Source organism: Grus americana, chromosome 13 (assembly GCF_028858705.1).
Source record: "Grus americana isolate bGruAme1 chromosome 13, bGruAme1.mat, whole genome shotgun sequence".
In the NCBI taxonomy this organism is placed as follows: domain Eukaryota; kingdom Metazoa; phylum Chordata; class Aves; order Gruiformes; family Gruidae; genus Grus; species Grus americana.
Window position 1 is genome coordinate 19,762,749 of NC_072864.1, and position 17,265 is coordinate 19,780,013.

Sequence of the window (17,265 nt, forward strand, 5' to 3'; positions counted from 1 at the left end):
AAAATACTAAGATCAAATGTCTACTGAAAGTCTGTATTGTTCTTCCTCATATGGCACCAATGACTAAAAACTCAACAATAATTTTTAGGAGCAGAAAGGTAAGATTCACGTAACCAGCACGCAGTTAGCACAACACTACTTCCACCTTCTGCAGAAGAAATGGAGAATAATTTAGCATGGAAACAAAGTTTGGATGCCTCTAATTCAAACACTGTTCAAAGCGGGGCTAACTTTCAAGTTACATCAGACCATTCACGGCCTTCTCCACTTGAATTCTGAGAATCTCCAGGGGTGGAGATTCCACAGCAGCATCTCTGGGAACCTGTTTGGGTGCTTAACTGATTTGTCATTGTGGGTTGGGTATTTTTTCTCCCTTTTCACCCAATTGCAATTTTCCTTCATGCAGTTTATGAACACTGTCTCTTATTTGTTTGCTGTGAAGTTGTAGGAAGAGTCTGGCTTTGCCTTCCCTGGTAACTACTTTTTAGGTAATAGTACAACAGTATAAAGCTTCAGCTATGCTTTAGTAGAGTCCATAGTTACATTAAAAATTGATTTCCAGGTTGATTTTCTGCAACCTGACAGACATTGCTGTATGTATAAAATATTAAAAACTTCTTTAACAAAAAAGCAGAACAAGTATAATAGATCTCTCTCATTTGTTTTATTACCTCAATATTTCTGCAGCTAATATAGTTTATTTTTAACACAAGACAACAAGGAAAAAATATCCCTATGTCATTAAAATATATCTAAACCACGATTTTTAATTATCAACTTCCTTTTAAGCCTGAGAAGTCTCTGATCAAGTTAGAAGTTAGGAAAATCTAATTTTTCCACAAATACCACTCAAACGAGACAGCTGCCACTGAGCAGAGGCCCTCAAGCTGACAGAGCAGCTTAACCAAAACACAAGGAACTATTTAAGACAGTCTCCAGGATAAAGCTAACATTACAAGAACAAGCTTCATCCTCCCCAGTCTTATGCATACATATATAGAAAGAAAAGCAAGTGTTTATGTAAGAGGGGAGGAGAAACAAGGAGAAGGAAGGAATGAGAAGACAGGCAAACAGAACATAGTATTTTCTCAAGGTTATAGAAGATGGAAAGCACAGACAAGAAAAAGCAAGCTACCCTGATTTCTAACCCTGTCCAACAACAAAAGTTAGCCCTCCCGTACAAAATGCTGTTACCTGTTGATTAAGGACCATGTGAACTCCATGGGGCTTGATATCAGCTGTGGCGTCTCCCATAAATTCCAGGATGTCATCAATGCCAGCTGTGTAAGGAAGGCCTCTGAGCCGGACACAGTCACGTATGCTACCCGTGGCAATGGTATATGGTGGGGGTATGACAGGAATGATAGGAGTTGGGAGAGTGGGAATAAGAGGTGTTGACATATATCGATTAAGTACCTGTTGGCAAAAAAAAAAAAAAAAAAAAAGCACATTGATAAAGATTTACACATCACCTGGTTGAGCACAAATCAATTCGCACAATACTATTTCACACATTTAAATAAATCCACTTCCAACATCAGAGGAAAAAAAAACCAAACCAACTTTCTTAAACCAGATTATTGTGGATAGTTTCCTGTTGGGATCTGAAAGTTTCAAACTCAAAAGGGCACAGAGGAAGTCTTACAAATTTAATTTGCTAGACCCTAATAATGGATCTTTCTAATCTCATTGTAAAAAAGTTAAAAGCAGATAAGTTAATTTTAGAATATCCCAAAAAGGAACATTTGAAAACTACATTTGTGCTAATAAACCACTATCGTCACATACAGTTCTTACTTAAAGACAGTGATTTTAAAAGAACTGGGACCTGATATAACTAGTAAGTAAAAACACTAGCTCTAATCCCTTCATCAAACCTGATTGGTTAAGTAAGGGTGTTGGTTTTTTAACTTGAGTGCTGATCTCCAAGTACAGGGTTTCTGGGAGAATTAAAAAAAAAACCCCAAACCCCAAAACCAAAAAACTATAGCAGACCTTGATTTCAACGTTTTATTTTCTCTTGACTCATTCTCAAATGACAAAGGGAACATAACTTGCTGTTGGGGCCTACTGCTGAAAGGCATATTTAGCAATGATTATCAGAAATAAAGAAACACATTCCACTGAAAGAGGTACCAAAAAAGAGGTTACAAAGCTTTAGTTTTGTCAATAATGATTCAACCTAGGGAGTTTGTCTCAACAGAAGCCTTTTTTCAAGAATCTACTTGTAGCACCTTTCAGGTCACAAACGTTCTCCCTCAGTTGTGTATACAATATTGCAATTACTTGGTCTTAACACTAAGTAGATGAGAGCTGGCTTTACCTCTTCCAATTACTCAAACAAGGGGCTTGTAATTCCCTAAAAAAAAAAAATCATCTCTTGCTCAAGCAGCAAAAAGTTAGGGTGTCACTCTAGACAGCTGTCGTAGAGGAAGAGGTAATGACATATTGATAGAATACAAGTTTTATCTAGGTCTCCCTAACAAAAATGAGAACAAAGACTAGTCGCTGTGACAGAGCAGTTTTGTTCCTTAGAGGACTTGGCTGCTTCTCTCTAAGGAGCAGATCTGAGGAGGAAGGATAAAAAAAGAAATCTCACCATGCCATTTCACTTAGCCTTCACGATACACATACCAGACTCTTGGCTGTTCTAATCTCCATGTCACAGTACTAAGGGTAAATGGCAGGTCTACAAGTGTGGATATTCTTTCCCTTGCCCCATCACTTCTATGGAAAAGACTTCTCATGTCATAGATTGAAACAGTAACTGTATTAAGTTTTTACAGCCAGTGGTTATGCAAAGATCACATCAAATATTTTAATGGTTCCCTTTGGCATTATCAGTCTAGAAATATTTTATGTCAGGCAGAAAAAAGCAATATGTGATGTTTTTCACAGGCTCAACTTGCTGGTGCCAAAATAAAATGTTTTTACCAGTTTAAGAAGGTGATAATAAAAGCTAGTGAAGGATAGGGAAAAAGTGAAATACATTATCTTAGGAAAACAAATATTTCACTTCGTTTCACCAAAAATCAGATAGATCCTGGTAATTCTTAGTTTCCAACAAAGCAATTGTAGGAAAAGCTGTTTTAACGTGTCCAGATTTGGACTTATGCCACAAATTCTGTACATGGAGACCAGAATTTAAAGATAATACTGCAGGTTTTCAAGAAGCATTACTATAATACTATCAATCTAATATATTTTAACTTATTTTTGTGATTCCAGCCAACCTTAAAGTAGAAGAAAATTATCCAATGATTTTTACTTTATAGTCTGAGGGATGTTAAAAAAAACAACCAACCAGTGGCAGTAAAACCCAAAAAACAATGCTGCGCAATTTTCCATGCTGACCAGGAAGCACATATTGCTCTTTCCAGAACTTGACATCTTTAATATAATAGACTTTCATGGTTGTCTACAATGTATTTGCATCCAAGTGTTAGAAGAAATGTTTTAAGTGTTAAGTTTCATGTCTCACAGCCAATAGTTACAACCTGTTGGACTTCTGCTGCTGTGCTCCTGAAGAGTTCTATGTAACGTTTTCCAAGTATTTCTTTGTGCTTTTTAAGTGCATTCTGTGCATATTCTTCACAGGAAAATAACACAAATGCATCTCCTGTGGGCCTGCCATCTGGGTACTTGACAAAGAGAAGTCCCTCTTTCCCTCCTGTGACTGGGCACTCTGGCCCCAGGAACCCCAAGACATCCTCCTGAGTAGCAGTGAATGGAAGGCCTCTCATCCGGATGATAACTTGATTCTCCTTAGATAAGAACTGGGCCACTTCATTGGAGGTCCCTGTTAGAAGGATGAGAACACATGGTCAGCCAACAACATATGGTCATGCTGGTCAGTCAATTCCATAGGATGCAGGAACGGCAAAGCATTAAGGAGCAATATAGGAGGTAAGTAGCTAGCAACAAACCCACAGAAGACCCGAGATGCTACTAACTCCCAGTAATCTATTTTGAAGGGAAACTCTGCTACCCTGAAAGCGTTTAATATTTTAATGAAATTGGAACAAAGATGAGATCAGTGTCAACTTATACAAGGTACACAGATGCTTCCACTGCAAAGGCTCATCCTCCTCCCAAACAGCAAGACCAAATGCTCACAGCTCAAATTCAACCGTGTGAAACCAGAACTTGACAGAGTCAAGTGTTCTTGGAAGGCAAAACAGGAAAAGCTACCTCATTATCCATTTGTGTCCTCAGCCAAAAAAAAAAAAAAAAAAAAAATCAGAACTAGAACAACACTCCTATGAACTTCAGTAATCACACTGAACTCCAGCATCACTTACCTCCTGCAATTTTTAAGAATTCTTCCCCAGTTGCTTTGTAAACCTTAAAGAGAAAAAAGAAAAAAAAAGCCACACATGAAAATAACAATATTCAACTCTAAAACACATATGCTCTTCCACACATGAGAGAATTGTATTTTGGCACTTTGAGCAAAACAGATGTGCAGTTTGTTCTCGTTTAAAACTGTAGTCTAAAATATTTGGGTTGCTCTCCAAAGATTTGTTTCAAGTCACTACTTTTTACCTCAATGTATCTGCTACCCATGTGATGCTTATGTCTTTCCAGTGCGAGATCTCTCTGTTCAGAATTGACAAACCGAACTAATGCCTCCCCATTTCTTCTTCCTTGAGCATTCAGACAAAGAGCCACACCACCTCTGGAAGGCAAAACCAACAAAAATAAAACTTAGTTTGAATCTTTAATAAATTTAATAAACAATTGTGTAAGAATAGTAAAGAAATCGGACTTTTAACATGGAGTTTACAGACCAAGAAAGAAATAGCTACTATCCACAATTTAATTTTGGTTTTATGGAACACAATCATACTGCAGAATCCACTTCAGCGAGATCTTGGATCTCATGCTGTTCACCACTTCCTCAACATCCATGCAGATGTAAATTTGCAAGCCCTTCCTATCAACTCAGAGATGCAGATTTGAATTTCCTCATACCTCTAAATAAAAAAACTACGTATTTTCTCAGCATTGAGAATCTGGAATATATATTAAGTGTCAGGTATGCTAAATTAAACTCCATCTCTACATAAATACACACATATATATATACACAGAGGTGTACACACATCAGTCATATGAAAATTTCTTCCAAACAGCACTTGGAGGTTTCTGAATCTGACCTATTTAGGAGGTATACCAGAATACTGAAGAGTTGGCACAAAATTAAAGCTTCTATTATATTTTGGACTCTGCCTTGATTAGTGCAGTAGGAGTTTCTCCCTTTACGTACTAGCAATAAATGAACATATGTTGGTTTTCAATTTATAAGTCTTTTTTTCTTCACACACTTCAAACCTCTTTCTTGCACAGCTAAGACTGGTAAGTCTATTCAGTTATCATGACCACGGGGTAGGAAGGGGCCTGGGTGGGGAAGGGCAGTAGAAGCGAGGACTCTAGTGGGGGCATGAGGGATGCGTTAAACAAATATTAAAAGAACTTGCTATTAAAGACAAATTCTTATTATCTTACTTAGCAATGTTGAGTCCTTTGAAAAAGCGAGCAATATCTTGGTCTGAAGACTGCCATGGCAAACCTCTGGCACGTATTACTGTTTCACTGTCCACTGTTTCAGATTTACTACTGCACAGAAAGAAAAAAAAAAAGCCGCCAAGGTAAGCTTTAATCTAGGTTTTCCTTTGTGTTACCAAATTTCAGTTTGCAACTAATTTAACTTGTAAATCAGGAGTATATTTGCTGTTGAGACTCTTCTAATTCTGTTACTTGTTTCAATAAAGAAAGATAACTGGGATAATCCTTTTATATATATAATGCCTAAGGTGTGCTGTGTTGTCACCACATTGCAGTTCCTTAAAAAAAATAGGAAGACTAAGTGAAATAATAAGGAACATTATTCATTTTATTTGAAAGATCTAACAATCCAATATAGATGGCTACAAGGCAGTCCTAAATATGACTACATATTACTTATGCTTAAGATGTTTCATTCTCCAGTTACTGCAGTGTATTTGAAAACAAAGAACCATTCTGTTTCTTCTCTCCCTACACCCAATATGCAATACAGCGTATTAGACCACTCTTCAGAAGCACCATGTAGTTGAGCCGCATAGCCATTACCCCTGTTGACTTAGGGAAAGTTCACAAATATTTCTCCACCACTGAGTAAGATAAGTCAGCCTTGCTGCCATGCAAAACAGAAGCTAGAGAACAAAGACCATTTAACTTGCAGTGACTTTAAAAAGACAGACTAAAGTACAGCATTCAACAATACCAGCTATATTCTGTCTACACTAGACTACTGAATATGCTGTCACTGTTCTCAGGAACCAACCTACTTTCACAGTGACCACAGGGAACTAGTCACAAGCTTTCCTTGCTGTAGACAAGACTCATCTTTGGTTGTAAACAACAGTGACAAGGGCACTTACCAAGGACCTGTTTCGTACTTGTACTTCACAGTTTCAGGCTCAGTAAATATGTGATCTGCAACAAAACAGGAAGTTTAAATATAACCAGGGTCAGAGTTTACTTAAGAATGACAGTACCACTGCCAATTCTTATGGAAAGATTTCAGTATTCTGTATAAATAGGTCACTTACTACAACTTTCAGAGAGCATGCTGAAAATGATAGCCACCATGGTTTTCACTTGCCACACGCCAAAGTCCTCCTCTGTTTCATCTGTCCCTAAGCCTAGATCTGAACAGGTGATTATAGGAAATAAGACTTACACAATCATTTGTAAACAAGTCATAAGGCTTTCCTGATATTAACACAGAACCAGTAATCAAATTTACTGGTCTTAGCGGGGACACATGACCATTAGACATTTGTTACTCTGCTCATAAACTGGTTAATATTCACTTTAACGGTCAACAGTCTGCAAACTATTGATAGCTTACATAATTTCAGTGTTAACAGTTTAAAAAAAAAAAAAGCGGAATAAGCTCCTATCATTTCAAACATATCTGAACTTTAGCCACATTCATCGGGGCCACAAAATCTTCCTGAAATGTAGATGCAGGGTGTTGAGGTTTTTTTGTTTTAAGCTCAGTTCAGTCAAGATCATACAACAGAACTATTCCTATCTGCAAATAGAAGAAGCTTGCAGGCCAGCTGGTGCTGAAAAGGTCCACTGATAGCTAAGTCTTTCCTTTAAGACCATGTATCAATGCAAGTGATGTTTTTCTTTAGTGGATTTACTAAATATGGTTTAGAACTCATTGTTAGACTCAAATTAAAAAAAAAACCACAAAACATTTCAAGCAGAGCTGTCCCCCCAACACACACTTAGACAAACATTTCTTCCATTTTACCTGTGAGTTTTTAAAAACCCATCTCTTAATTTAGAAGAATAAAACCCGTAACAATCACAGAGATAAAACCTAAAGAAGCACAATCGATTCTGGTGCAAAAAGCTGCAGCAAAAGGATACATTCCGCCATGGTCTTGATAGTCTGATCTTTCACGGTGGCTGAACTAGGGTAGCAAGTGTGAAATTCTTTGCGCAGATCATAAAAGGAATAGAAGCAGTCTGACAGCAGGAAGTTCTACAAGGAAGGCCAAAAGTTTGTTTTGTACACACCATTCCTTTAAATTCCAATTAATATTTTTGGACTGAATGAGGCAGTCTCAAAAATCACATAGTTGCCTGTCATCAGCTTGTCTATGATAGACCAGTTTAGTTCCTTTGTAACACAGTTCAAATTCCACAGCCTTACAGAATTAGATCTCTAGATGAGCAAACCCTAATAGCTTCTGAGAGGCAGACCTGTGCAAAACAGCTAGAGAAGACAGTTGGGGAATTAAAAAAAAAAATCTAGGTTTTGTTGGTTTATAACTACTCCCATTTAGGATACTGTATTTTCTCTTTTGTGGCTACACAATAGCGTACCAAAAACCAATAGCACACCTTCTAGTGGAGGGTATCCCTGCCCATGGCAGGGGCATTAGAACTAGATGATCTTTAAGGTCCCTTCTAAACCAAACCATTCTATGATAACATGATAATGAAGTTTAAATAAATATTGTTACAGTGTACAAAATATCTTCCAGCAACTTAAAGACATTTATACATTACTTTTGTGTATTGGATAAGAATTTCAATTATATAACATTATTAAACAAATGTTTAAGCAGCCATTCACTCAGACATTAGCTTATTTTTTCAAGGAATAAAACAAATAATTCTGGTCTAATTCACTATTATTTCTCTCCCCTACTGTGTTACTATATAAAAGTTTGACTTTGGTCTAACCAAACAGCACCTACCTTTGTAAATAAAGAATTAAGAAAAGTCACAAGCTTCTTAGAATGGTAGGAATAGTAACAGCTAAGGTCTGAGGCTTACTAACATTTAACGTGGAGGGAGAAACAAACTTTCACAAATAAAAAAAGTATTGAAGGGAAAAAGAAAAAAAAGAGACAGAAATGCAGTATTAAGAGACTCAACACTTGATCAGATCCATTCCTTGATCTGGTATGGACAATTATTTCTTCCACAACATTACAGTGTTTGTTTCATTTTAGTCCGTTTGTCTCACATTTGTTTTGAGAGGGAAGTACAAAGAATTACCCACAATACATATTGCAGGATGGCATGAAGAAAAAAAAAAAATAAAAGTACTATCCATCTTTGAATGTTAAGTATCATTCCTGTTTCCTTACTTGCCTCATCCCTACATAAACACGCGCTTTTCATAAAAAGTCACAGTTATGTTTTAATATAACACAAATGCCAAACGAATATTTGTAGAAACTCAGCATGAGCCAATACCCTTATATAGAGAAAAAAAAATATAACTGATCAGTCAACTCCTTCCAAGTGAGCAGCTCCCATTCCTGTGGGGTTCCTGCAGACCCTGCCAAGCAGGCTAACTCAAGAGCCACCACCCTGCACAAAGGCAAGATTCTTCTCCCTGTGCAAGACAGCCTGCTCTGAGCCCTTGCAGGAACTTGGAGTGGAAACTGCTGCTTCGTGTGGGAGCAGCAAATAAGCTGTAGCACTATTTCCCCCTGAATAAATGCAGATGGGGAACCACTGCCATTCTCCAGGGCAAGTCACTGCCTGTGTGTTTACTCTCTACAGGACATTGACACATGGCTCCTACCAATTTCAGATCTTGGTAGAAACCCACGGCTCTGCGCAGAACCTGTGGTTTAACTCAAGCCTAAACAAAGCAATAGCTCTCCATCACCTCTGCTGAGGTTAGACTTGTACCTTTACTTCCAGTTCTTCAGACACTGAATTCAAAGTACTTTTATTGTTCCTGTCTCTATCCTGTCTTTCCTAATTTTCCTCTTCATTATACTCATTTGGGAGTCCTCAAGTACTGTAGTTGACTTCCAAGAGCAAGTGCCAAGAACCACTTCTCTGCTACACAGGGATCAGACAGGGAGGGGATCATCTTAAATATTCTTGCAACACTCCAGTTCCCAGGGTTGAATTGTGTTGCTCATCTCAAACTCACATAAGCTATTTTCTTTGATGTCCTTAAAACACAGTACTGCCCTTCTGCATCAGTTCTGATCTCATACCTTCTTAGATGTTTCTGGGTGGAGGACTTGTCGAATGAGTAACTGGCCATCACTGCAGAGTGTGTAGGAGCTCCTTCCAAGTACTTTCAAATCACTGGATACCAGCTGACTAAACTGAAAAATAAAGCAATAAACTTCATTATGGAATTGTCTGTATCAGTCAGTACAAAAACAAGCAATTACCATTATTACAACACTTTTTAAAAAAGAAGATAAAATAATTGAGCAATTTGTAATAGCTTTTGAAAAATCATGATGGTAAACAGGCATGGGCTCCTGACAAAGGTGGGCAGAGACACTGTATGCATTTGTGGAACAGAAAATAAGAACACCTGCAGTATGGTAAGAAGAACACTTAGGACAATATGACAGAATTATGAGTTCATATGAAATGTCATGGTATTATAATGGTAATGTTCAAAATCTGAACTAACTATAATAAAGCCAATGAAATATTTGAAAGAAAAAAAACCTTTCAAAATCAATCACAACACTGATTTTGCAACAGTCTTTCTTTACTTATGGCACCTTAGACTTCAGTTCTGTCCTTAGTATTTATTTTTGTTATTTGAATTTCAAAAAGAAAAAAGCTACCCATCAGGATTTACTAATATTTCAAAATGTTGTATGCTGAGAAAAGCCAACAAATTGTGGTCTAATACCTTCAAAGGTGAAATTATAATTAATTTGGATCCAAGCCAATGAAAGTTCTTGGTAGAGATACAGTGTTGCAAACAGATAAAATAAAATTATTCCCTACCTGTAGAATGGATAACCCCAATAGGTTAATTCTCAAGAAGAAAGGGCTCCATCTGTCTTGTTTAATGTTATTTTCCATGCATATACAACCATTTCTAGCCTTTTATTAGTCCGTATCAGTGTTAAGTTCCTTGCTCATAATAGTCAACTAACACATTATAGTACCTATGTGTATCAAATCAGTAAATAGTAGCTTGTTAGCTAACTTCCAAGGGGACAAGTATAATTATTCTAAGCTTTCCTCTTGATGCTACTCCCTCCCAGGAAAGCATCACATTGCAAACAAAGCGATAATTAACATCATGATGCTGTAGCCACCCACTGCTCTCCAAAACAACCACACCCAAAAGCAAATTACAAGTTGACTTAAAACTCAGACAGTATCTTTATGCTGCCTTTTAACCTGTGTATGGGGGGGAAAGAGGGTTGGTTTGTTTTACCATCAACACATGCGACACTTTACATAGTTACAGTCTCTGCTCAGGAAAGAAGATGCCCTAACAGCTGATCCAACAGCTACATGGTATTCACTGTGTGAACAAGTGTTGCAGCATCTGTGTCCCACGGGTAAGACTCCACAAGGAAGAAATCAGGTATTGAACATGATTTAGTAGGAGCAGAGGCATGATTACCCAGGCTTTATTTCAAAATAACTCATCAAATCCAGTTCAGGCCCTTTTCTAGGCTCAGACAGCTAACCAGCGTTCCACTACCATTTTAAGTTCAAAAATGCCACAGTAGTAGCTGCTGCATATCACGACAGAGAACTGAGGGGCAGAGCTGAGTAAGGAAAGGCACTTCTATCAGCATCTTGTGCAAGTTGCCTACTTTGCAGACATATATACAGATATAGATTACAAATATGTCTATAAAATGAAGGTTTTTTTATGTCAAACAGAAGATATTTGAAACTATAAGGGGGAAATACCCCCCCAAAAAATCCCTTTACGATGTAATTCTTCGCACACTACCAAAACACACAAACCCAACAAAAACTACCAACACTACACACGCACACACAAAATAAAATCTAACAACCCAAACTCCTGCAGATTCAGAAAGCCAGTTTCCTTCTGATCGCTAGTTCAAGTTGTGTTCCTACCACAAGTTGAAGTTCTTGAAGAACCTGAGGCTATAAAGCAAGTCATTGTTTAAGGATGATTTAGAGCCAGAAAATTGAGATCTGAGAGCACTCAAAATACCTCAGCTGATGTGTAAACACCAGAAAAAGAAGAAAGTTCCAGAGGACTCAAAAGGAACCACTTCAGAAATGCAGTTCTGGGGACTGCCACAGCCATAGGCCAGCAACAAATATTCTCACCACAATAACAGACACGAGGAGAATTGGCTTCTTTCTAAATGCAGCACCTTAGTACTTTCTGGTTTAACTTCTGGGCATAATAAAGAGCAAATATTTGTAAAAAGGGATTGGAAATGGTGATAGGAATTAGCCTCCAGAAGGTGTACAGGGATTCTTGCCAAAAGGAAGCAGAGTCTTACTGATGAACAGTAATAAAACACTCCCCAAACCTTCACCTTCGTACCCTATGCTTCTGAAGATGCACAAGAGCCCATATAAAGAGGGCAATTAGGGAGCTATTTTGATCAGATCCAACACAAACAATTTGAGGGAAGCAACAAATGTATGCAGCCTCCTGCTTTACAAATAAAACAAAGAACTGTAGTTCAAAAAGTCTTCACCAAGTTGGAAAACAAGAGGAGAAAAATGTTTGGACAAGGGAGGAAACGCTCAGGCCAATGTAAGTCAAGTTGGTAAAAGTCAAGACTGTTGCACTGAAATATTCCTTTTTTTTTTTTTTCAGATGGTGTTTCCCACACAACATACAGCTGAAAAGACTGATACACAACACAGCTATTTTCAGAAGCCCCTGGTGAGAAGACATCAAGAAGAGTGAAATACTGCATAAGGACACCAATAAGCCCAACGCTCCTAGTATATTAAGTTTAAAAAGGCACAAGAGGCAGCATTTGCTTTTATTTTTAACTGAGCCTAAGTATTTGTACTGTGTATTTATTAAATGTCAGTGATAACATTCAGCATTGCAAACTCCTTTCCAATGGGACAACTGACATGTCAAAAAAATTCTCTACTGTCTTACTGAGGCTAGCAGCTTAAAGGGCCTCAGATAAAACACCGCAAGGTTGGCAGGCCTTGCTGTGTGCTATTTAGAAACTTATATTTTAAAAACAGTCTTTTTCAACTTTGGGGTGTACCGCTCCAGAAGAGGGCAAAAGGAGTGTGGGAAGAATAGTCAGGGGACATAAGCAATCCTTCCTATCCAAAACAGCTTAGCTATCGCGTGGGTTAACTGAGAAGAATGGGGTAGCAGAGTGTGAATGGGAAGATTCTGCTAGGAGAAGAGCATGGGGCAAAATAGTGAATGTCACATTGCCACAGAGGAAGGACAGATAGTTGAGATTAGCCTGAACTGGCTTCCTTCATCTACATGAGATGTCTCCAAATTCTGGAAAGGTTAAGTATGAAAAGCCTAGCTGTGGCCCAGCTCTCCTTACTATAGGTTACAAGGTTACACTGGACCCTACAGTCTTTCAGACAATAGATACAGCCTATCACGTGTATCAAAAGGAGTTAAAGCAACTATGGCACACTGAAATGTAAGTTAAGCAATTCAGCGTTCCTGCGGAAAAGCCATCTTCAGCCTCCTTTTTTGCACTATGAATTTCAGGCAGCATCTCAAAAAACAACCTCCAACCGGCATACACCCAAATGCAGCAAGCTAAGGACAAGTTCAGACCAGTGCCAGATTTACATTACATTTTCTGTCTCACGTTGAACAACCTGTTCACAACTCTGTCATTTCATAAATTCCATCCACATCTCCTTCACTCCACTAATAAAAACCATCGCAGCTATTTACCTCCTGTCATTCATTTTCACGCTGCCCTCCACAACACTCCTCCACTTCAGCATGCAAAGCTGCCCCACCTTAAGACTTCCTCCAACGAGCTCACACACCCTGTGTCTCCCCTGTTAATCTACTCATTTCTTAGCAACAGAGTTATACAGAGTGTTAATTACCACTGTTTGCATCGTGCAACCAGCCCTCATTTTGACTGCAGGAACCACAGTGTATTGGCATCACCCTCCACCCTTTATTGCTTATTCCACCAGATCAGTCTCTCTAGTAGAGCTCTGATGTATCATTCCATATTTAAAGCAATATGCTCAATAACTCAATACTGAGATTAAAAACGGAACAGAGGGAGAAGAGGAAGAATTAGACAAGCTGCTCTGTACATTTACCTCTATGAAACCTAAACATTCCTAGGGAAAAGGTGGTGAGAGGGAAGGACAGGGTTTGAGCAGCAGGCTGAAAAACTGGCTAAACAGGATTTTGGTCATGTAGCTGAGAGTACAAAGAGAGTGAAGAGACATGTTTCGCCAGCAGCAAAGCTGGATGAAAGCCAGCACAAGCTGCTGTGTTTTCTGCAAATGAATCCCAAGTGGCTGAAATGACACAGCCCCCTTCGTGTTGCCTTAACTATAACTGAAGAAAGCTGTGGATCTTAAAGAAACAAGAAGATTCCTCATTAAGGTCTTTCTATAGTTACAATGCACGAAGCACTACAATAAACCTCTGGCTATTTGGATATTCCCATTTCCCTAACTAAAAATAGCTCTCATCCTTGAGAAAGGCCACTGCATCTGCACTGCATTTGTGCCTGGCATGGTAATGAAATACTGAGATAATTCAGTCACAGAATGCATCCATGCCATCAACTGAACCTTTTCTAAAACATCAAGATACTCTGGGGCATTCTCTCTTTAATTCACCTCTGAGAAATAACAGAAAATTTGGCTACTTCCTACTCATCAGGCCTCCAGCAGCTCCTAGTGCATCTTCAAAACAAATCCTTTCCTTTACCAATGCACAGTTTCTCCCTTTTGCTTCTTTCAGCCCTACTAACCCACCACAGCTAACAGCACCAGACAAGACACACAATTATTCACAAAGCTTCAGAATTAAAGACATCCTTTCAATTTAACCCAGTCTGGAATGTTATGCTAAAGCATAACGTAAAAAGGAAACAGAAAGAAGCTGAGCTTGTAGTCCATGCTTAACCTAGACATGCATCTATTCCCAAGTAGAAAGATGAGTTATTAGATTTATCAATATTCTTTGCACAAAGGATGGCCCTTACAGTAGGGGGATCTGGTTTCAATCAGTGGTATCGACAGGCATGTTATGAAATTGCCCAGAGGTAACAGTCTGGTGATTACGCAGGAATACATCATCAAGTTTCTGCCAAATTAGCATATCAAAAAGAGCTCACTTTGACTTCTATGTCATCTTTAGACTGAGGTGGTAAGGCAAATCACACCTGGTCCAGCCAAAAATTAAGATGGAAGACGGACAGATGGTACTTGATCTGGGATAAAGCTTGTCAAAAGAATTTGAACAGGCTTAGCATTCTAGATCAGCCTTTTGCAAAAAAGGCCAAACTTATTCAGGAGTGACATCTTTTGGTCATTAAAAGGAAAACTTCCAGGAATAACACAGAAGAAAAGTTAGTTTGGATCACATAGGCTCATATATTCCAATATATTCCCTTGAGCTTAAAGAACTCATATTACTAATATGTAACTGTCCTACAGAAAGTGAAAATATACTCCACAAATCTGTAAAATAAAACTTTTTTTCTTCTCAAACAGTGTATCTGAGGCACATAAATGTGAACTGCTTACGTCTCTTTTGCTCAAACATGCAAAATTTTAAGAAACCAAGAATAAATTTCCACTCTGACCAGTACACATCTCCATGCGAAGCAGAAGCTAGCGATCTCTGTTACATCTCTTTTGCAAATTATTTTACCTATGTAAGAGACTTCCTCCAGTAATGAATTATTAGAAGAAAAGATGAAGGGCAGCATAGAAACTGTTACAGGCAGGCAGCTCTAATATACAGATATATGTATCTCTGTGTACACATGCCTATGTTTATGTATAGAATTATATATAAACACAAATTACAATATCTCATCAGATCAGCTGAACTTTCACGTTTGCATGTCTAACAATTCAGACTTTCTAAATTTCTAAACTTATTTCTAAGTTTCAATTCACTATATTTCTCTGCATTTTCTTTAAGTCCTGAGATTTGTTGTTTTATTAGTGTAATGAAGTTTGAGAACTACAGCTTGTAGTCTATAAAACAGATTATAAAACAGAATTTACCAAAACAAATCAATAATTCTATAAGATCTATGCAGACTCGCACGTGTATAGCGGTGTTTTATGTTGTAGAAACAACTGACGTAGCAACCACATAAAGCACTTTTTTTCAATCCAGAAATATCAGAGTTCATTCCCATGCATACTCTCACACTTCATATGTAAATTGTCACTTGAAAAAGGGACGTTAAGCATTTCTAATTGCAGGTCTCCTAGCAATGAGATCACATACTTCACATATTAACATCATACATACTACCACTTTGCAACGAACATCACGTGTGCTCTGACTAAAGCCATATTGTCTATAACCATGTATGATATCCAGTCTCATTTGTGTTGAAAAAAAAAAAAATCATCACTACTTATCAGACATTACTGTAATTCACTACATTACAGCTTTAGACTGTCTTTTAAGCCTTTGGTGCGGGTCATTCTTTGCTTGTAGCACAGAGCATACAACAATGATCTATCTGCCTTCAGGTAAGAGAATAACGGAAAACAAGTGACAATCTCCAAAAAGGTCTCTCTGAAGATTCTCTATTCCAAGTTCTGCTTCAACAGGCAAAGATATTGCAGTTCTTGCCTCAAAGCCTGATTTTACAGAAAGTCCTCTACATTTATTGCCAGAGAACACCCAAACCCAATTCTGTAGTTGCAGGTGCAGTTCCTGAAAGGAGATCGCCAGTGGTTGAACACTGAAACAGTCTGCCCAGAGAAGCTGCAGTCTCTATCCGTGGAGATATTCAGACCCAACTGGACATGGTCCTTGGCAGCTGCTCTAGCTGACATCTATAGGTCCCTTCCAGCCTCAGCTATTGTTTGACTCTCTCTTTGGACTCTCTCTGTTTTGCCTGCTCTGTAGCTACACGAAAGATCATTACATCAATGCCACCCTAGTGCATCCATGTGGGTGTGTGTTTGGGGAAGGACGTGCAGCCAAATTTGATGAACAGAACTTTTCTGCCAACAAAACACAAGCAAGATTGGAACAGCACTGAAAAACAAACATCCGGCAACCCTGAAGTCTCCCTTAAGACTTAAAGGCCCTAATACAGCATAAGAAATCCCAAGACTATCAAGCCATGGGTCTGGTATACAAAGCTTGAACACACACACACACCACACCACACCATGACATGTCAACTTTGGGAAATATTTTCACTTGGGCTTTTTGTGCCTCAGCCTCTACACCCGTGAGGGTTTCACACTTATTTACAATACTCTCCACAGGCAGTTTTCTGCTCCTTCACTCTTCAAACCCTGGTGATAATGTCAGTCTTATCCATGCACTGGAGGAATTTAAAGCATGTCAATACTACTGGGAGGTGCACAGACTGCATTTCAACAGTATTTACAAGTATGATAACCCTTTATTGTGCTAGGTAACTTTTTAAACAGAGAATCCTATAGTAAGCCCTTGCCTTTGTTCATCTGTTAACTGCTATTCCACATGGCTGATAATGGATACATAGTGACCTTGTACTGAAATTGCTGTATGGAAAAAAAGAAAAAAGTGTAAGCCACAGTGCAGCCACAAGCTGCAGCCAACTTTTTTTTCCCCTTCTAGCAAAACAGGAAAAATTACTGTATTAAAATACTATTCAAACACAAACATGAACAAGAAATTGCCTCTTGGTTTTATTTCTTTGCAGCCCAGGTACACTCACTAGAAATGTTCAAAACCAATATTGCCAGTTTGATTTCTCCTATTAAGAGGAAAGCAATTTTTTGCTCTACTGAACACTAATGCCCGAG

At 38.3% G+C, this 17,265-nt stretch overlaps 1 protein-coding gene across 17 annotated transcripts in view; it reads right to left on the minus strand.

The window, feature by feature from the left end:
• Nucleotides 1-17,265, minus strand: part of ESRP2 (epithelial splicing regulatory protein 2) — a 107,387-nt gene that overhangs the window by 15,574 nt on the left and 74,548 nt on the right. For all 17 annotated transcript variants that reach the window (XR_008579183.1, XM_054841117.1, XM_054841135.1 and 14 more), the window contains 9 exons: nucleotides 9,534-9,647; nucleotides 7,432-7,546; nucleotides 6,597-6,695; nucleotides 6,426-6,480; nucleotides 5,509-5,619; nucleotides 4,546-4,678; nucleotides 4,302-4,344; nucleotides 3,498-3,799; nucleotides 1,195-1,416 (listed from right to left, as the gene is read on the minus strand). Coding sequence is in view for 16 of the 17 variants with exons in the window: in XM_054841117.1 (XP_054697092.1) it covers nucleotides 1,195-1,416; nucleotides 3,498-3,799; nucleotides 4,302-4,344; nucleotides 4,546-4,678; nucleotides 5,509-5,619; nucleotides 6,426-6,480; nucleotides 6,597-6,695; nucleotides 7,432-7,546; nucleotides 9,534-9,647 (1,194 nt within the window). In the remaining variant the exon portion in view is untranslated. The remainder of the gene's footprint in view (nucleotides 1-1,194; nucleotides 1,417-3,497; nucleotides 3,800-4,301; nucleotides 4,345-4,545; nucleotides 4,679-5,508; nucleotides 5,620-6,425; nucleotides 6,481-6,596; nucleotides 6,696-7,431; nucleotides 7,547-9,533; nucleotides 9,648-17,265) is intronic.